Source organism: Arvicola amphibius, chromosome 1 (assembly GCF_903992535.2).
Source record: "Arvicola amphibius chromosome 1, mArvAmp1.2, whole genome shotgun sequence".
Lineage (NCBI taxonomy): Eukaryota > Metazoa > Chordata > Mammalia > Rodentia > Cricetidae > Arvicola > Arvicola amphibius.
This window is the reverse complement of record NC_052047.1, coordinates 152,604,679-152,625,096: the sequence shown is the minus strand read 5'-3', so window position 1 is coordinate 152,625,096 and position 20,418 is coordinate 152,604,679. Positions and strand designations below refer to the sequence as shown.

At 52.3% G+C, this 20,418-nt stretch overlaps 1 protein-coding gene across 2 annotated transcripts; it reads right to left on the bottom strand.

Annotated features, from left to right (window-relative positions):
- Nucleotides 1-1,188: 1,188 nt before the first annotated feature.
- On the bottom strand, nt 1,189-20,029 carry Rab3il1 (RAB3A interacting protein like 1). Of its 2 annotated transcripts, XM_038310195.1 has the most exons (11): nt 19,906-20,029; nt 12,231-12,486; nt 11,738-11,833; nt 11,579-11,656; nt 10,729-10,947; nt 9,798-9,944; nt 9,140-9,268; nt 8,926-9,038; nt 6,881-6,980; nt 4,510-4,576; nt 1,189-3,877 (listed from the first exon to the last, which is right to left on the bottom strand). In XM_038310195.1, exons 1-11 carry the CDS (start codon nt 19,914-19,916, stop codon nt 3,795-3,797), a joined length of 1,299 nt encoding a protein of 432 aa, XP_038166123.1. In that variant the 5' UTR covers nt 19,917-20,029; the 3' UTR covers nt 1,189-3,794. The 2 variants fall into 2 exon arrangements, with proteins under 2 accessions (XP_038166123.1, XP_038166114.1); XM_038310186.1 differs by lacking the exon at nt 9,798-9,944.
- Between the last annotated feature and the right edge of the window lie 389 nt (nt 20,030-20,418).

Genomic DNA, 20,418 nt, shown 5'->3' with positions numbered 1-20,418 from the left:
AAATCCTGCCGTCTTACAGCATGGATGGATATTGAGGACATTACATGAAATGAAACAAGCTAGTCAAAAGAAGATGAGTATGCTATAATTCCATTTACAGCAAGTCTCTAGAGGAGTCAGATTCACAGAGGCAGAAGGTGGAATGCTGGTTCCCATAATCTAGGGGCAGTGGAAATAGGCAGCTGTCTAATGGGCGTAGCATTTGTCTTGCAAGATGCAAAAGGTTTATAAATTGGTTTCATGGCAGTATGAATATACCAAACAACGATAATTCTACACTTAAAAATGGACAAGATTGCATGTTTTTAAAAACACAGTATGGCGGAGATGGTTCAGTGGGCAAAGCACTTTGCTGTGTGAGCCTCATGACCTGAGTCCAGACCCAAAGAACTTGTGGAAAGCTTGATCCAGCTGTGTTCTTAATGGGAAAGTAGGAGGCAGAGGTGGGAAAATTCCCAGAAGCTAGCCTGGACTATGCAGTAATGGACAATAAAAGACTCAGGGGAGGACAAGGACCAACATGACACCAGAGGTTGTCTTATGACATGTGCACCATGGTACGTGTGTACTCACACACACAAACATACAACTCATAAACACCAAATGAATGCATGCATGCATGATCGAATGAGGGAAGAGAATGAGGGGGAAAAAATCATAATCCCAACTCATAAATGAGAAAAGCAACTGGCTCCAAGGTCCCAGCACTGGCAGGGTTCAAATCGGGCAGATTTGGCAGATGGTAAAGTGAGATATCTCAGGGTGCGTCACCAGGTAAATGTGCTTAGTCAGGTTCAATGCCTTCATGCCTAGAGGCCAGACTCAGGGCTATCCAAGGAGGCCTCAAATGATTCCTATGCCCAAATAACGCCCAAAAGGGTTATTTAGAAAATATAAGAACAACTGTGTAGCCGATGGTAGTTAACCTCCCTTATCAGCTTCAAGAGTAAGAGCCCCAAACTACCTCACAGGTTGGATAGCACAGTCAACCGTAACAGGGTATAGGATAGAAAGCAAACCTAGGTTCAAATGCCAGCCCTGTTTCAATCTGTTTTGGCCTGAAGCCCAGATGCAATCTCACTTCTTTTTTTTTTTTTTTTTTATTTATTATGTATACAATATTCTGTCTGTGTGTATACCTGAAGGCCAGAAGAGGGCACCAGACCCCATTACAGATGGTTGTGAGCCACCATGTGGTTGCTGGGAATTGAACTCAGAACCTTTGGAAGAGCAGGCAATGCTCTTAACCTCTGAGCCATCTCTCCAGCCCCTCACTTCTTTTGTTGTGTGTGTGGTGCTGAGGATCAAATCCTGGGCCTTGAGCACTCTACTGCTGATCTACACCCCTAGCCTTCTGTGTCAATTACAGAGGCAAAGAACGTAGCACATTTTGAGTGTTTAGTATAAAACACAAAACACTAATACTATGGGCCCCAGAGAGTTAGGACCTCTTTGATTTTTTTCCGGAACAGGGGCCTAAACCCAGGGCCTCATGCTTGCTCGGCAAGCCTCTACCACTGAGTTAAATAAACCCCAACCTTAAGACCTCTTTGTGTTCCCCAATGCCTCTGTCCATTCTGTGAGGGAAAAGAGCATGTTTTAAGGTTGCTAAGAGGCTGAAACAATGGGCTCAGAGAGGGCTGGGAGCTATGACTAGTGCTAAGCTATTCATTGCTGTTACCAAGGTGTGGCTGTGTTGATGGCCCCACCTGTGGCCTGATCTTGGCCAAAGCTTTGTAACAGAAATGCAAGTAGTCAGTGAAGTAGGGGTTTCCACAGGCCTCTGGAGTGCCTCCTGGTGTCTCTTTGGTCCTGTGAGGTGGGATTCTGCATATGGCTGAGCCAGGAACACAGAGGTGAGGGACTGATTAAGTCCAGAGCTCAGGTTTTCCTCCTCCCTTGTCCCCAGGTGCACAGAGTTGACGCGGAGGATGCCATCTGGTCCACCAAGTCCTTCCCCGCCCTTCTTCGTCTTTACTTTCCTCCATCCGGGGACCTGGATGCATTACTGCTGTGTTTATTATCGCCAGTGTCCAGCACAGAGATCACCCCTGTGTTGTTAAATGAATGAGTAGATGTGACGGGGGTCTGGTTAGTGACCAGGTGTCTACAGGGACTGAGAAGATAGGAAAGGATGAGTTACAATGGAGCAGGGAGGGGACAGGAGAACAAGGGGTGCAGCGGAGGCAGGAGAATCCTGGGAACAGGCTACTGGCCGGAGAACCCGTTAGGGCAGAGGACCTTGACAGAGCTCAGGCCAGCCCCCAGCTCATCTACCATCTCAGCCGCACCCGGGCTGCAGGCCAATAGAGAAGTTCCTGTAGGCTACTGACAACCTCTGACCGCACCCAGAATCTGTTGTGCCTCCTTAAAAGAAAGCACAAAGGGCCCTACAGGTGGGGCAGAGGCAGGAACCACAGGACGTCTCCTTAGACCTACTTGGAGGTCCCTGGGGATTCTGGTGACCCTCACCTCTTTCCACTTGTGTCTGTCATGCCTTGCTAACGACCCATCTAAGAGTGCCAATCCAGCACTTCTGAAGTCCCTATCTGCCCCATGGCAGGTAGCACCAATCATTCTTGCACTGTCCTGCCAAGCCCCTGGGAAGCCTAGATGCTTTGACTACGGGCTTCTAATAGACCGAGGGCCATCTCTGAGGGCTAGGAGATTCACAGATCAGAACTGGAACACTAAGGACAACTCCAACAGTCTTCCAACAGCAAGTAAGTGGTGGTAGCAGTGGGGGTGGCGTCAGGATTTGGGTTTAATCCCAAGCACGAGGGCAGTCAGGAAAGGATTTGATTTCATTCCTTCAGATGCCCAAGCCCTGGCCAGAGCCCCAGGGCGCAGGAGTGAAGGCCACCGCTGCCTAGCCCCTACCAACAAAGCCTTCCTTTATTAAATAGAGATCGTGTTACATTCCACTTGAAGGAAATGGGGCGTGGTGAGGGACACGTCCAGGTTGGATACCCCAAGCCCAGTTCCCAGGGGGCTATGATGGGTAAAACAGGGTCTGGATCCTATGTAGCTTGCACAATCCATCCAGTCCCACATTCAGGGCCCCTGCCCACAACTACATCCTGAGGTTCCTCTGGTGGCACACTTTGGGAAGAAAGGGCTCAGGCCTTTGGCAATTTTAGGACCAGGACCTCCTGGAGACAGGGTTGAATTAGGGAGGGAGGAGAAAGAGAGGCCTCTATGCAGAGGAATGGAGGGGCGGGGGGCGGGCTTGGACTCATTTTCAGAGCACTCGGGGGCAGTTATCCCTCCATCGTGTTTAGATTGGAGACACTTGGGCAGTCTAATGAGGTCACCTGGGAACAGGGTAAGAGATGGCCACAAGGGGGTGCTGGTGACCCAGGGCTTAGAGGCTGTAACGGAGCATACTCTGGAAATCCAGTCACCCTAGAACAATCCCTTTCTGAAGACAGCAACAGAGCATTCGTAAGCAGCAGGAAATTGTAGAGGGGGTACTGGCTGCTCAAGGGTACCCTCCCTAGGGCTGAGCCTCTCCCCGATATGGCTCCGAGCTCCTTGGTCTTTGGCGCTTTCTTGGAAATTCTCTTGGTGGCAACAGAGCCCAGTGGGTAAGAGGTTCATCTCATGAAGTCCAGGGCAGGCTGACTTCCGTCTGTCCCAGGAGGAATGGGTGGGACTTAGTTCTGTCTCAACAGCGTGACTGTTTATCTGTCCTTTCAGCTTCTGGCTCAAGCAGGCTCCCGGATTTCTTGCTATCTGCCCCAAGGCAGCCATTTGCTCTAGCTCAGAGCCTAATTCAGGCCTGGGGCCATGCCCTAGGCCTCCTGGGGGAAAAAGCCAAGCTTGGCTAGCGACATCCCCTTCCGAAGCCTCATGATCTCCCAGAACATCGGCTCAGCTGCAAACACAGAGACAGTTCATGGTCACTTCAGGCAACTGCCCTGGCTTCCTCTGACTTAGGGCAGGGCAGTGGTTGAGCACCCTTTCTGCTTGGTCAGACACACACCCTCTGACACACAGCTGTCATCATTGTGGGCTCAGAACTATACTTCTATATTTGCAAATATTTTCCCACCTTGACCCAGAGCAATGAGCAGGGCCCAGGGCATCCCTGTGTCTGGAGAAGGAAGGACCCAGGAGGCAGGGAATCCATGTTTTGGTGGCCATAAAGAAGAAAGAGTCACAGGAGAGACTCATCATAAAGAACCTTGAATATCAAAGCCAGTAACAGGAATGCTGTCTCTGCTGGCCCTAAGGATTTCTAGGCAGAAGAAAAGGCAGCATGACCCAGATATGTGGAAGGTGCCAGATTTGCTGCCCCAGTGAAGCAGAATCCATCACCAAGGAGGATCTGGGACACTTTATTAATGTACAATACTTCCTTTTGCTGGCCTTCTACTGAAGGAACTGTAGGGTCCTACCTCTGCTGCTGCCAGACAGCTAGTCCTGGAAGGCACCTAACTAGCCCGATTCTGCCCTATCGCCCTCCCTTGGGAACTATCCCAGAAAAGAACACTAGGGGGCACTCACCATCCTGCCGAACCAAGCCTTGCTGGATGTAGCGAATGTAGGTGAAGAAGTTGCATACTGCAGTGATCTGTGGGCAGAATGGAGAGGGTGTGACCCACCAGATTCCCCATACCCTAGGATCCCCTCCAAAAGCCAATGGAGACCCTATCCTGGAACAGTAAGTCCCAGGTACCTGGAAGAGCCAGGGGGTGCTCTCTGACTCTGTTAGAGCTCGGCTTCCAAGGTTTAATTAACAGTCGCAAGACTCCCACAGCTCCTAAGAATAACTGCTGTAACCATCTGTAAGCAATGCAGCAAGCGAGACACACTCACCATGCACATTCTGCCAGTGATAAAGACCGGTAGAGTGCGGAGTTAGGAAGTGGTCAAACTGACAGAGGAAATCAGGCAGCCTGTGTCAGCATCCAAGCTTAGTCCCCTGTAGACCTGGCTCCTTTTGAGCAAGGAAGTCTGGACCCACCAGACATAAACTAGGTACTCGTGTTAGTCCATGAAAACCAATTAGAGTTGCTTTCCCAGGTTGCCTTGTCCCTAAGCTGAGAACCCAGTATGGCTAGAGGCTCGTTTACTGCACAGACGCAGCCCCAAAGACTCTCATAGAGAAGAGGGGCTCTGTTGTTAGCCCAGAGGCCATCCCCAGGCCTGGCCCCATCTCACTGCTTCTGAGGGTTTAGGTGACGTTGAACCCATGGTGCCTTGTTTTATGGCAGGAACACAAGGCCAGCTCTTTGGCTAGGATGGGAGGGAGCTCCGAGCTCAGGACTCCCTCTGGATCAAGCCAAAGCCAAGCCCTGTCTTGGTTGGCCTCCTTTCCCTGCCTCGTCCTGCTTCCCTTACCCCACTGTAAAGTTCCAGAAATGCCCGTGCAGTCTCTGCATCTAGAAAACCAGCCGAGGAACAGGCAGCTGGGCCCACAAGAGTCCTTCCACAGGATTCTGGAAATGGGAAGCTCTACATGTAAGGCAACCAGAGGCTGGTAAGTGAAAGAGACTGTAGGTAAGATTGGCACTCTTGCTAGGCCTCCAAACCCATAGAAATTGCCAAGAGGCCAGAAAGGGTGCAGGGAACTGGCGTTGGGGGAGGCTGCCAAAGGTAGGATGGTGCGAGAAAGCATAGGAGCAGCCAGGTGTGGCTGAGCCTGGTGCTGAGAAGGGGAAACAAGGCTGGGGGAGGGGAGATAACGCAACTCTGACTCGGGGTGAGTAGCTGGAGGGAGATAACCACAAGAGGCTCCTGAGCACGGAGTGGCAGAGTGGTAGAATTTCTCTCCACGGCTGTGCTCTTGGTCAACACCTCATCCCTAAGTCTGTCTGAGCCAAGAATCACATAACAAACCATTAGACCCTCCTCAGCTCAGGTCTCTTCCACTACACAGCTTTGCCAGGCAGCACCGGACACCAAGATCACAATAAAAGAAAGTGTTGCATATACTATTGCAAGAGACTAGGTTCTATTGACCTGTGGGTTGGGCTAGGAAGAGATAAAGGGGACTTAAAGTCACAGAACAGGCTCTGGGCACCCTGCAGATACAAAGTAGGAGCTGCCTACACTTCAGTCCAAAGACTCCATGTCTAGACTGTGTGGCCCTGTTTTTAAAGGCCATGTGGTAGAAGCTGAGGGTGTCCCTGGCTTACAAAGACTTTCAGGGACACATAGAACTGAATCCTACCGACAACCGCAGAAGCTTAACTCAGAAAGGAACCTACTTGAGCTGAGCTCTGACTGCAGGCTGCAACCTGGGCTGGGGTTGCCTGGTGCATCAGTGTCCAGTCTCCTGGCCCAGGAGAAAGGTGAGAGAATAAGAGTGTTTTAACAGCCAGACATGGTGGCTCACACCTTTAAATCCTAGCACTCAGGAGAAGCAGGCATATTTCTCTAAGTTCAAGGTCAGGCTGGTCTATACTGCAAGTCCTACAACAGCTAGGACTGCATAGAAAGACCCTGTCTCAGAACAAAACAAAACAAAAAAGAGTATATTACCTTTTGGATGGGGATATAGCCAACTGGTAGAGGGCTAACCTACCATACCCAAAGCCCTGGGTTCAATCTCTAACCTGGTAAAAACCAGGCATGGTATAGAGTATGTCTATAATTCCAGCACGTGGGAAGTGGAGGCAGGAGGATCAAAGTTCAAGGTTATCTTTAGTTGCATAGCAACTGGGTTGTGAGAGGTTGTTATCTTAAGCCCCTATATTTAAGGTCATTTGTCACACAGCAATAGGAAAACAAGACATTTGGCCTGGCTATGGTCAGGGTCAGTCTTTGCACCTCTGAGGACAGTAGTTCAGGCTGCGCTTCCAGGCCAGCGGTCCAGAGTTCTAGTCCCTGTGGTCCCAAACAAGCCAAGTGGCACTTGTGAAGGATGACTCACCCTGGCCCGGGATGATGGTGAGATGTAATAATGACTCTTGGAGTCCCCGAGGCGGATTCGGTGGTGGCAGGTACAGGCCAGTCCACTCAGGGCACACGTGCTGAGGAGAACAGAGGAAGCGTAAGATGCTGAATGAGACTCACAGAGGCAGGGAACATGTACCAGCCAGAGGATGCACAGAGTTAGCACAGGAAGCAGATGGGAAGTAGGGCCTGGCCTCCCCTTCCCTCTCCTCCCAGTTTCCAAAGGAGCCCGGGGGCCAAACAAATATGTGGGATGGGGCAAGAGTCCTCAGGAAAGACCTTGAACACAGCTGGATCCATACCTACTCCCTTACACCCCTACCACCCAGCCATGTTCCTTTCTCCACACAGGCAGAGGAGCTTGGTCGTCAATCTCATATCATACCAAGTATAACAAAGCCTCCCTCTCTACAGCCTCTAAAACTCCCCCCCCCCCCGATTCCTGGGTACCTTATACCCAATCACCTCTTTCCCTAACTGAATTCTGGTCTGACTGTCTCCTATATCCACAACCAGCCCTGTGTCGTCACCTGTCCACCAGGCCTCACAAAGAAACCCCTCCCATGCCACCTCTCTCCTCAGCCAGGTTTGGGAAACTCACCACCTTCAGCTACCCACATACTAGGTTTCTGTGGTCCTGAGTGCCCATTGTCCAGCCTCCTACTCACAAATCTCACTCCTCCACTGGTTCCTGCCTTCATGATGAAGTCTAGAGCATCACCTATTGGACTCCTTCCCCCACATCCGGGCCCCTTCCCCCACATCTGCACTTGGTTGCCATGTCCCCAGCCTACATCATTCCTTCTGCTTGAATTCCCTCAGCTTCTTCCAACGCTCTTACTTTCTTTACCTTTCTTCTCTATTTGCAGCCAGGAGCATCTCCAAAGGCCATGTCTAACTCATCTTTCCCTGTAGCTGCCCTATTGTCCAGGAAATACAGAATCCCAAGTAAAGGACAGTTGATTGTGTTTGTTGCCTTTTTTTTTTCACTGCGAGGCTGAACCTTCAGTGAAAGGTCATCAGAAAACTTTCTTTTAAGGTAACACATGCTGGTGACCCCTAAAACGCCCACCTAGTGAATTGGTACCCTAAAGGGCAGGGGCCCTCTGGCCTCAAACAACTCCTAGAGACTCAACCCCAGCTCCCCGATCCATAGCTAGGTTCTGACTCTGAGGTGTTTACACTCCGTCTTCCCTGGCCTGCATTCATTCTGTTCCCTCTGCCTGTAAAGCTGGCTCAGATTTTCCCTCTGTGTGGCCAGGCTTCCTTTGTGGGACCAGTCCCTAGGCCAGCTCTGGAATGCCAAGGGCGGGGAACATGCCTGACCCTCAGTCTTCCTTGACTGCTCACTTCCTTTGCTACCCTGCTCAGTGCTGGCTGAGCAGTGTGCAGGTAAACTACCAGGGCTGTGAATAATTTATTGGCAAGAGATAGAGCCAGCTGCTAGCAGTCACTTATACACCAAAGCAGAGTCCAGTATCTCTGTGGGACAGAAGAGGAGGGAGAGGGAGCACGGACGACGCCAGCCAGAAGAGATACCCCAGTTGGCAGCAGGAATCTTTGTCAAAGATACTTCCTGGTCCTAAATGGGGACAGTGATGACTGTTCCTCTCTTCTTTTTACTGCTTTCTCTTTTTTAAAGCAAGGTTTTGTGTAGCCCAGGCTTGTCCTGAACTTGCTATATATAGCCAAGAATGACTTTCAACTTTTGATCTTCCTGCCTCTACCTCCCAAGTGCTGGGATCACAGATGTATGCCACTACACTTGGTTTTACAAAGTGCTGGGGATGGGTTTCATGACACTGTACATGCTAGTCAAGGACGTATTCATCTCTTGGGAGTCCCTAGGCTAGGTCATAAACTGTAGGAGACAGTCACCCTGAATGTTATTGTCCCCACCCACCCTGAGGCTCCATATCCTATCTAGACTCAGGATCCTGTCCTAGTCCCCTAGGGTGTTGCCCGAGGCTCCATTTTGGACCTTCCCACCCAAGCAGGAGGGGCCCAGGGCACTAAGCTTACTTGGTGGTGTTCCATTCAACGGTGGGCATCTTCGCAGTTGGCAGAGTCTGTGAAGCCACAGGCTCGATGGTGAGTGTGTTGTCCTCCACAGCAGCCCGCACCATAGCTGAGAGCTGTAGCAGAGCAGGGCAGAGCCGTGAGGTGCTGGGTGACTGGGAATTAATGGACGGGGTTCCCAGCTGGCCATACCTTTGGGCCCTTCAGCCCACCTCACCTCCTGCACTGTGAAGTCGAGGCAGGGGCCCACATCCTCCCGGTATACCCTTTCCAAGAAGGGGCAGTCCTTATCCAGGGTCGGTGATGCCCTCCAAGCCTGGAACTCTGAAAACAGGGTTGTATCTACCTGCAGGGGAGGGGAGCCAAGTGGGGGCAGTCAGGGATGAGAGTGAGCACCTCAGAGAAGGCAAAGTTGATGGAGAGGCGAGGAGGGAGATGCAAGAGGGCTCAGTGGACCATCAGGCCTGTCCTCAGCAGCCATGCAGGGGAGCAGAGTCCAGGGGAAGAAGAGGTCCTATCTGCCCTTTGCACCAAAGAATTTAGAAAAACACAGTTTGTGTCTGGGTGTACATTAAGTTTCTTGGCACTGTAAAATTACAGACTTGGATCCAGGGCCTTGGCCTGAGTGCTGCTACTGACTATGTTTGGAAGAAAATACCAAGAGCAAGCCTGTAAGAAGCTGGGGGGTCCCCACAGGAACCCATGGGTCTCTGTACATCTGGAATGCACATATAGGTACATGCACACAGGAGAGAACATTTCACAGGTTTCCCTGCTGCCCACTAGAGGAGGCAATGATGGCCTGCCCTGGGCTGCATGCACAATCAGTGAATCCCAGAGGGGAGAGAAGAGGTGGCCTCTAAAGGAGCCATTACCTGTCGGGAAAAGGAGAGAGAGGAAGCAGAGTTGGGGGCTGTGGGCGGCTCCCCAGATGGGAGCTGCCAGGTTGGCTCGTAGGTGAGGTGGATGGCCTTGCTGGGGATCACGCACAGCAGCAGGGAGAGTAGAGGGGGCAGCCCAGGCTGGGCCCGGGGATGGGTGAACAGATGGACAGACAGACATAGAGACAGGAGGAAGGAGGAAATGTCAGTGTCCAATGAGAAGTTCAGTGCTCTGAAGGGGACTGAGAGGGCTTTGCTTGCACTTCCCTATAAGCTCAGGAGAGAGTTCTGAGCTAGGATGGGCTTCAACAAGAGCCCCAGGAAGCTGGATCTCACCCCACGTCTGTCCAGCGCTCACCAGATACAGCCTGAACTGGTCTTCTCATGTCCCCCACAGTTCCTCCCCCTGAGGGGGATGGCGGGAATGTGGCATGTGAAGTATCGGAAGCTAACACCTACCCCAGGACCCATGGTCATGCCTGGACCAAGCCTCCCTCCCCTTTTCCCTGCTGAGGCAGGAGAGAAATGCTTTTCTAAGGTCATACTTGCCTCAGCACAGTACTGAGGACCCTCGAGCACATAAGTACAGGGTGGTCTTAGACATCCAACACCAGGTAGTCCCTTCTAGAGGTCCAGTGGCACATGTCTGTCACTCTTAACATAGGGAGTGCATCTCTGAAGAGGTTTCCTGAGAGAGGACCTTCAGGTTCTAAGACTGCTCAAGTTCAGAGATTACCACCTCCTGCTTGGAATCGGAGGAGCCTGCCCACCCTTCATAGTTCAAGGGACCCTGAAAGCCCAGAGAGGGAAGAGACAGGTGGTAGGTCCCACAGGAGGGGTCAAGCTGGCTCTTCAGAATGCTCACTTGGCTGGTTAAGCAGGATCACCCCTCCCTGTTGTGAGCCCATTATAGCCTGTGCCTCACCTCCTTGCCTTCTTTGTCTGGGGTAGGAATATGCCCTGCAGTGGGGCACACAACTGGGCAGAGGGAACTGCTGGTACTCTTATGGCGTGAATGGCCCTTTCGGGGTCCAGCCTTGGTGGGGCTCAGCAGCTGTGGGTGGAGCTCACGGTTGGGAGAGGCGGGTGTGGATGTGATGACCAGTGTCTTCAAGGCTGTCACCTCTGCCTGCAACATATCAATCTGGCCCAGACAAGATGACCATCAACCCCAATGCAGGATTAATATCACCATGGCTACCACGGCCTGACAGCCAAGCAGCCCCAGCAGTAACTAGCCTGGTTGCTCTCCCTCGCCCTTAGAACAACCTCTAAGTCATCCATTCTACAGATAGGGACACCAAGGCTAAGAGGAGACATGGCCTGCCTCTGGTCACATCAGGAGGCTCTGCTGTAGGCCTTCTCTGGGAACTTCTTAGAGCTTCTATTGTGTATTCAGAGATCTCCAGAAGCCAAGAACAGCTCAAGCTCCACATTTACTGATTGCCAAGCGCTCTGAGAAAGGAAGCTGCTTGCCTGTGTTCTACAGCCATGGCCCACATTTCTGCTTTGCAGTCAGAAGGTAAACCTGAAATAACCATTGGGTCCTCCTGGACTACAGCAGACCAAAACAAATCTTCATGGTGGAATAGGAGCACCAACGGAGTCTGGAGGCCCTGGGCTACTTAAATTCAGACCCATCCTGCCTGTCCCAGACCTGGTTCTCCTGTTCCTGATGCCGAGTAGATCTGTGAGGAACCTGTTGCATGCCCTTGTTGGTTGAGGCCAGTACACCCCATCAAGGGCTGGACTAGGCACACAGGGATGGGTCTCACCTTGCCCCAAGCCTCCTTCAACTGCTTTTCTGATGCAGCCTGTTTCATGTTAGCTTCCCGAACCATCTTGTGAGCTTCCTAGAAGAGGGGGCATCTCTGCATGACTGGTCACAAGACACTGGCTACCTGGGCCACCCATTCCCAGGCTGCCCAACGTACCTCGAACAGGCTGGCTGTCAGTTCCTCCAGCTCCTGCTCCAGCTGTGCACGCACCTTGCAAAGCCGTTCACACTCCTCATCCTTCAGCTTCAGCTCCTGGGGCAGGCAGGAGACTGTCAGCCTGCCCTAAGCAGGCACCATCTCCCCAGCCTGGTATGAAGCTTGGGACCACCAGCTCACTGGTGTCTGACAATCGGTGGTACTTTAGCCCATGCATGAGGTTAACACCCCAGCCCAGCAGCCTAGCAGAGCTAGAAGCAGATTTCTGGATGAGTTAAGATATAAAAAAAAATTGAAGACTTCTGAGACGTCAGTGGTGGAGCGCATGCTTAGGACACTTGGAGCCCTGGTTTAAACCAGCATCTTCCTTTGAGTCCCCAGGACTCCAGCACAGGCCTGGCATGTGATGACCCCTCTTCCCTTCCACAGCTATCTGGGTTCACTCAGTCTGGCTGCTCTTCCTCAGTCCCCAACCCTACCCTGGAGCACCCACCTTCTGGGCTTTGTACAGCTCCTCCTTCAGGAACTCTGAGCCCTTCTCTCGGATCTCCATGGAGGAGCTGCGCAGGCGTGACACATCCAGCGGAACAGCTGCTGAGTGTTCTTCACCCTGGGCCTCCTTCCGGGATGCAGAGGCTTCCACCAGGCCTCCTGGGGACTCCCTGTGACCTTTGCTGAGGCCAAGGTTTTTCCAGGGGACTGAGACAGCTGAGAGGCCTGTCGGGAGGCCCTCGTCTGGTTGGGATGGGCTGCAAGGCAAACAAGGGCATCAGCACACTCAGACTGGAGATTCAAGACCTGCAGAGCTGAACCCAGGGACTAAGCCTAGGCCACATACCTGTCACTTGAGCCTCTGTCTGTCCATCTGTAAAATAGAGTCACTACAAGCTGTAACCGGAATATCACAAGGGCAGAGTGACCAAGCATGAACTCTCTTAGGGGCTAAGGCAGAACTCATTCACCTTTGTTATCCACCATCCCCAACCTAGGGCGCAGGGCAGTGCTTGGTATGTAGAGGTGGCCAGCACTAAGTCCAAACACAGTTCACATTTGTTGAGCAGACACATGAATATAAATGTATCGATGCTTAGAATGAGTCTCTACTCTTACACTGTAGGTGGGGACTGTCCCAGTGATTGTCATTCCCAAGAATTGAAGGAGCTAGACAAAAAACCTGGATACAGAAGAGGCAGTTAAGTGGGATCCTTCCTCAACATAGTTAAAGCAAATCGAACTGCATCAATAACATGGCATCGTTAATGGCATTATCAATATGATAGGTGTTCACAAAGGTGGGCCAGAGAGGAAGCACCAGACCTCAGCAGGCAGCAAGATTCTACAAATAGCCCAGGCATACCATATCCACTTCCTGCCACCCCTGGATCTTGTGAGGAGCAAAATGCAGCTCTCCTTGGCCTCCTGTGTGATTTCAGACAAACATCCCCTCTTCAAGAAGCCTCAGGACTCCCCACTTGCTGAGGTGTGCTGAGGGTACTGCCCTTAACCAGCCTCCACCTCCAAGCTACAGTACCCCCTAGAAAGCAGACCCTGGAGGGGAAGAGAGGAAGGTCTGGCCAGTGGCCATTGTGCCGAGACAGCACCTCTGGATTCGCTTGCTCAGCAAAATCTGGGGCTCCTGAGCCAGCAGCTTCAGAACAGCGGCTTGGCGGGTTTGGGGGGTGGGGTGCTGGACTGACTGACTGATAACAGTGGGAAGGCAGGGGGAGGGGCTCAGCCAAGCCTGCACTGGAAGAGCACAAGGCCAATGAAACTGGGGACTGTCCCTCTCTCCTGTCCTCAAGACCCTGAGAAGTTCAAAGAACCTCTGAGCCTCAGTTTCCCTCTGAGTAACACAAAGAAAGTGAGATCTTAGCGACCATAGCAGTGAGTCCACTGCCCAGGCCAGCCATCTCTCTGCTCTGGAATGGGCCCAACATGTGGCCTTGAGGCTCCTGGAATTGGGCCCTAATTGACAGGGACTGGGCCTCAGTGGATATAAAATAAGGACAGAGATTCACCATGCCACCAGTGTGTGTGACAGACAGACTTTCCCAATATAACATTGTTGGGGGGGCAGGTCCTGATGACACAGGGTTCTTGAGGCCTGAGCCCCCAAACAGTGCTGTGGTAGCTGTACGGGATGAGAACTCTGGCCAGAGATTGAGAGTTTTGTCTGTGTGTCAGTGTCTATGTGTCTGTAATGGTATATGCACGTGTGTATATGGATATGGAGGCCAGAGGTCAACCTTGGATGTGGCCCCTCCAGGGTTATTTCAAGATCTCTTACTGGGATCTGGGGTTTGCTAACTGCTTAGGCTGGACAGGGGTCTCAGGGATTCTCCTGACTCTGTTTCCCTATGATTACAAGAGTGTGCCACCATGCTTGGCTCAAACTCAGGTCCTCTTGCTTGCTATAGCACGTTAACGACTAAGCCAACTCTCCAGCCCCAGCGTGTGTGTGTGTGTGTGTGTGTGTGTGTGTGTGTGTGTGTGGTATGTGTGTTTGGCAGACACTCCAGTCTGCAGACCCTCCTCCCTTTTTACTTTGTAGCTGCAAAGCCAGTTCTGGTGATCCATAAAGTTCAGAGAAAGAAGAATAGGGTTCCACAGGTCCCTGTGAGCCAGACTCTGACTGCCCACACACATCAACCAGTATGTCAACCCCACAGATCTCCGGTAGGTTGGGAATCCACCATCCCTGTACCGCCTCAGTCCAGGGTCCTTAGGAATACATTCTTTTTGTGTGTGTCTGTGGTTTTTTGAAACAGGGTTTTTCTATAGCTTTGGAGTCTGTCCTGGAACTGTCTCTTGTAGACCAGGCTGGCCTCGAACTCACAGAGATCCACTGGCCTCAGCCTCCCGAGTGCTGGGATTAAAGGCATGTGCCACCACCGCCCAGTTTGGAAATACATTCTTCTGTGAGGCATACTATGGGATGGGAATGGCTCTTCTAGGGACGACAGTTATTAAGACTCACAGTTAGAGCTGGGCATGGTGGCACACATTTGGGAGACAGAGGCAGGCAGATCTTTTTGAGTTTGAGGTCAGCCTGATCTACAAAATGAGTTCCAGTACAGTCAGGACTGTTACACAGAAAAACCCTTCCTGGGGTGGGGGTGGGGGGACAAAAAACAAAAACCAGCCAAGGTCAGAGGCAGATGGGTGTCCCGCATCCCCCATCCTGAAGCTGACTTAGGAGCCTAGGGCCCCCACATACAGGAAATGCTCTCCTGGGTCACTTCCCCAGGAAATAGAATGCAGTGGCTACAACTCTCACTCCAGCAGGCAGCAAGGATTTTTTGTCCCTATCCTCTAAGCATAACTGAAGGAGAACTCCTGAACTCTGTAGCTTGTTAGTTATGCAGACACTCAAAAACCCTCGTTGGGTCAGAAGATCCTGTCCAGAGCTAAATAGGATCACTTGAAACCCTTCTACACCCAGCCTGAACAAACCAGCCTTCTTTGGACTCTTCAGCAAGTGGGCATGGCCCTCTGCAGCTCTTTCTACGCTTAAGAATCCCTTCTCTCTTCCAGGCCACAATGGTTCACTAAATAAACAGCAGAGGGGGCCCTGAGCGCAGCTCTGGAACCGGAGGAGGCCAGGACTGGCAGCACACATCCTATGCCCCAGGAAGCTACAGAAATCTTGCCTGGAACTGACTCTCAGGGAGGCAGTGCCATGGTACTGGGGCAGGATTCAGACTCATTCAGGAGACCAAGAATGACAGACATATGATGTTCAGGTAGCAACAAGATGCCAGGGAAGGTTTTATGGCTCTCTATTAGCAGCCTACAAGTCCAGCACACTCTTAAGTCTTCAGGCCCAAACCAACAAGTACGTAGTAGGGTTTCTAGGTTCCTGGTTCAGGTTCAGACCAGCCCACCAAGCCAACCACTATAGGCATCATGACAGTGTTGCAGTGAGGAGGGCTCTGCAATCTAATTTTAACAACAAGGTAACCACGCATGAGAGAAGGTTGGTGACTGGCCTGAATACACAGGAATACACAGCAAGGAGGTGGTGGTAGGATGGGAACTCGACCCAGACTGCAGGCACAGCACAAACAGCATGTGACCTGCCCCTCACAAGCAGGAATGAATGGAGGTTTCGCAGAAGTGAGGCAGGATGCAGATGGGGTTTGAGGAAGTTGGAGACAGAGCCCAAGTAAGGGTGGAGTGGTGAAGCATGATACCTAGGGCTGTCTTGCCTGCCGGGCAGGAATGAGCTGGGAGGGGACACGCCACAGACAAAGCATTATAGGGGGTCTGTGGGCATGGGCAGGGGTGGAGCAGGACTTGGGTAGGAGGGCAGGCAGAGCATGCAGCACAGCAATTGATTAACTAAGCTAATTTAAAAGCAAGGGAACGCTAAATGAGAACAGTGGAATGGGAATGAGGAAGTGGGAGGGGGGGTCTTCAGGGAAGCGAAAGGGGGTGGCTCGGGCTTTTGGGAACTACAGGGTGCTGTGGGTGGCTAAAGGGAAAAGGCAGGACAGTGGCAGCTGTTGGGAGGTACCAGCAGGAACAGCAAGCATCTGAGACTGGGCTTAGGGGTAGAAAGGGGGGACACATTTTGTTTCTCTGATGGTAGGGATCCGGAGTTGGGTCAGAATCCAGTGAGCCAAGGCAAAGAGGCACAAGGGACAGGCAAGAGACAGGGTGGGCTGAAGGGGAATAGGGCAAAGGGTGGGAGGGATGTTAGGCCACTAATGTAGGAGACAGGGGCAGATAGGGGAGGGTTTTAAGAACAGCAGCAGACCCTAGTAAGTAGAAGGAAGAGATCAAGAGACTACACAGGTGGTCAGGCCAGATTCTTCCTGCTACTGCCCCCAGGGTAAGCCAGATCAGCCCAAGAGGGGGACTCAAGCCTCTGTCTCTCCACCAAGAGCCAGACCAGGCCTGGTTAAGTGAGGGCCACATGTTCTGCTTGTATAAGCTTCTGGGGGGGGGGAGCTTTCTGTACGCTTCATTCAAGATTTCACACACACCACACACACACAAATGCACATGCATGTGCACATGTGCACACACTTGCATGCGCGCACACACACGTGTGCACACACACATACCCCTAAGACCACTGACATATAGCATGTGTCTAGTGCCTACTCTGCCAGCTTCTATATCCTGACCCATAGCTGCAAGGACGCTCCCAGGAGCTGCCATGGCATCCTTTTCTCCCTACCCTCTTCACTTTGTACCTTCCCAGCCTCATTCCCCAAGGTTTACTGATTCTATTTCCAGTGTGAGGACTGGCAGGGCTCTATGGAGGGTCTGGTCTGATCCTGGACACCAATGTGCTGGGCAAGAAACAGCAGGCATGATGCTTCCGTCTGTTGAAAGGCCACGGTGGATGGAGAGATCACAGGGGCTGCACTAGTCCTCTCTGCCTGACCCTAGTGCTCTCGGTCCCCTGTGACTAAGTCTCAGGGCAGGAGTCCTCCGTGCAGGGAAGGCCCAGAAGAGTGAAGTGACTTGCTCAAGATTCAACTCTGGAACTCCCTAGTCACTGCCTGGGGCAAAGGCATGGCCCTTGACACCTAGGAAGCTGGGTGATCTCAACTATTTTTCTTAGCAGTTCATTAGAGTTTGGTCCCACCCAGTGAATGGGGAATCTGAGACCAGAGGGCCACATCAATGTTATATGGCTGCTCAGTGTGACAGAAAAGTCCAGAACCCACACTCTGGACTCCGATGACCAAATTCAGAGTACAGAAATTTTAATGTATGTATCATCCTCACTCCATCATCTAGACGCATGGCCAAGACCACACGCCTATGAAACTATAGGACATGGAGGAGAAGCCCAGTCTGGGCTCTGCCCCTTAAGGTGAGGCTAGACAACTACGCACAGCAGTGCAGCACCAAGGAGGCTAAGCAAGAGGATCGAGAATTGTAGGCCAGGCTCACTGAGATGACTAAGTGAGGAAGGGGCTTGCTGTGTAAGCCTGGGGGCCTTGGGTCAATTCCTAGAACCCATGTAAAAGTAGAAGGAGAGTACCAACTTCATAAAGTGTCCTGTGACCTCAACATGTGTGCGGTCACACAGGTGCTCGCTCCCCCATCTGACACACACACACCCTGCACACTAATAAAAATTTCTTTAAAAGGGAGTTCTGGGTCAGCCTAGTCTATATGGCAAGAACCTGTGTGTCCAGAAACAAAGAAAACCAAAATGAGGACCGAGGCTGGAGTTACCGCTCATCTGGTAGCACACTTGCCCAGCACACACAAGGCTCTAGATTCCAAGCCAACACCACATAAACCAGGTATTGCTGTGCATGCCAGGATCCCAGTCCTTGGGAAATGGAGAGAGGTGGTCATCCTTGACTATACAGGGAGTCTGAGGCCGGCCTATGCTAGATGAGACCCTGTGCCCACTTCCTCTATTCCAAAAATCAGACTAGAGTTGCCAGTTCAAGGTTTGTGCTCTGGATCCTAAGAAGGATCTCTACTCCTGGCTTCTACAGGATCCAGTCACTTTGGTTCAGCCCCGCCTAGGACCCCACCACGAACAAACACCCAAGAGTGATAGCTCAGTCCATCTTAACAGCAGGAAGTTAAGCCCCAGGAATCTTGGACTGCCCAGATCCCAACTCTTCCTGAGCTAGGGTCCACAGCACCTAGGATATACCTCTTAGAGATGACATGGACTTCTAGAGGGGTTCACGTAGAGTGACCTCGCAATGTATGACCCCAAGCATGGTCCCTCTAAACCGCTGCAGGGAGTGGAATGCTTTAAGTGCATGCTAGAAGGTCAGACACTGGTCCCTATGTCCAAGGGCTGGAGGGAGGGCTCTGTGGGTAAGGATGCTTGCTGTATAAGCATGAGGTTCCGGGTTCAGATCCCACTTGGCCATAGGTACCTGCAAGCTCAGCACTGAGGGGACATGGCACCATGAGATCACTGGGGTATATTAGCCACCAACTTAGCTGAAAAACAAGTTCCAGGTTAAGGGAAAGGCCCTGTCTCAAGGGAACTTACAAGGGAAAGAGGCAGACACCTGGAATCTCCTCTGATCCCCGTGTGTACACAGACAGACACACACATAGAGCTCAAGCTGGTCCCAGCCCAGAAAAGGGGACCTGTACCCTGAGGGTCACACAGCAACTGCCTGGGTCCACCCAGCATAAAGGCTCACAACTTCCTTCAGACCAGGCTGCTCCTCAAACAGACAGGATCAAAGGCATGTATCCCCAAGCAGGATTGCCTCAATCTCTGCAGGCACCAGGAACCCACCCAAACACTTTGCAAGCCTAGCTAGCCTCTTTCCCTGGAGTGAAATTCCAGCAAACATAGGCTGCTTTCTGCTTCCTCTAAAAGATTCAAGCCTATCCACACATCACATGAACTCAGGTTTGGTACCCTGGCTGGGGTGGAAGCCCCATTTCTCCCCTAGGATTTTGGGTCAGGCTCAGCTGGGGCCCATGAGATGAGATAGATCTCACCTGTTTCACTCTCCAGGGACTTTCCTCCTTCCTCTCATCCTGGGATAGTCCTTAGTAGGAACACCCCAGTCCAGGCCAGGGAGAAGGTATTTGCTCAAATTCAAGAAAGGGCACCAACCTTTGTGAACACGGGGCAGGATCTCCTAATTGATTGACCAAGAACAGGAATAATGGTCCTAACAGATGGGAGTGGGTGTGAGGGATGTGGGAAAGGCTCACTCAAGTCTCAGGGTCTGTGCTGTTCTGCTCCAGACTGCGGGTCAGCACAGACCCGTCTCCATCTCGAATCAGAAGGTTCCAGTCAACTGGCCAGGGACCTTGAAGAGACACAGCTAGCTTTCTCAAATGCACTGTTTCCCCAGAGTTCATGGGTGTTCCCTCCTTTAAATGAGTGTCCCAGATTTACTTTGGGGTATACATACTACCACTCATCTCCCCATCCCCCACTTCTCTCATGAGCTCAACTGGACTAGGAGGAGTTGGCGCTGTCACCTTCCCAGCCTGGGGCAACTCAGATCGGTCCCGCCAAGGTCCTTTAGGCTCTCAGGCAGTAGCGTGTCCTCACGGTACAATGCTACCCTCCGCTGCAAGCAGGGCAAGGAGTACAGATATCTCTCAAGTGGGGTGCAAACAACAGCGGTGACCCCTCCTGTTCTCCCACTCCAGGCGGCCAGCGCGGCCCAGAACGAGCGCAGATCCACGGGCATGCGGGCACTTACCCGCTCCACATCCCGGCGTCCCCGCTCTCCGCGTTGCCGCAGCAGCGTCCACGCGCACAGCCAACTCTGCCCTGCAGCCTGTCAATCGCTCCACCGCAGGTCTGTCCCGCTGGCCGCCAAGGTTCGCGGCTCCGCCCCACCCCAGCCCTTCCCTTGCCCTGGGCGGGTCACGTGCCCGAGAGGCGGCCCCAGGCCACGTGCCCAGCCCCGCCCCTCTGCCGGCCCAGCCCCGTCCCTCCAGCTGCGTGGGGACGGTGATCCCGCGGAGCGAGGGCCGGATTGGTCCCGTCATCTCTCAGCCAGAGCTGGCCTCGGCCTTTCCCAGTTACACTCTGCCTCGTGCTTTTGGACCACCCTTGCTCGAGAACCTACAATGGCCTCCCGGGGGTCTCAGCTCTGATCCTCGTGCAGATTGTCACTCAAAGCGGCCAGACACCACCTACACACTCACTCAGACTTCTAGCCCTGTTACCACTTTCTGGAGTGAGGAGCTCTGCATCAGTCCCTGTGTGA

Excerpts from the sequence above, each read along its gene's own strand:
- Rab3il1 (XM_038310195.1), bottom strand. Across the intron at positions 11,834-12,230 it reads AGCTGTACAAAGCCCAGAAG|GAGCTGAAGCTGAAGGATGA; the intron begins GTGGGTGCTCCA and ends TGCCTGCCCCAG. Across the intron at positions 9,945-10,728 it reads CAGACAAAGAAGGCAAGGAG|CCTGGGCTGCCCCCTCTACT; the intron begins GTGAGGCACAGG and ends CCCCGGGCCCAG.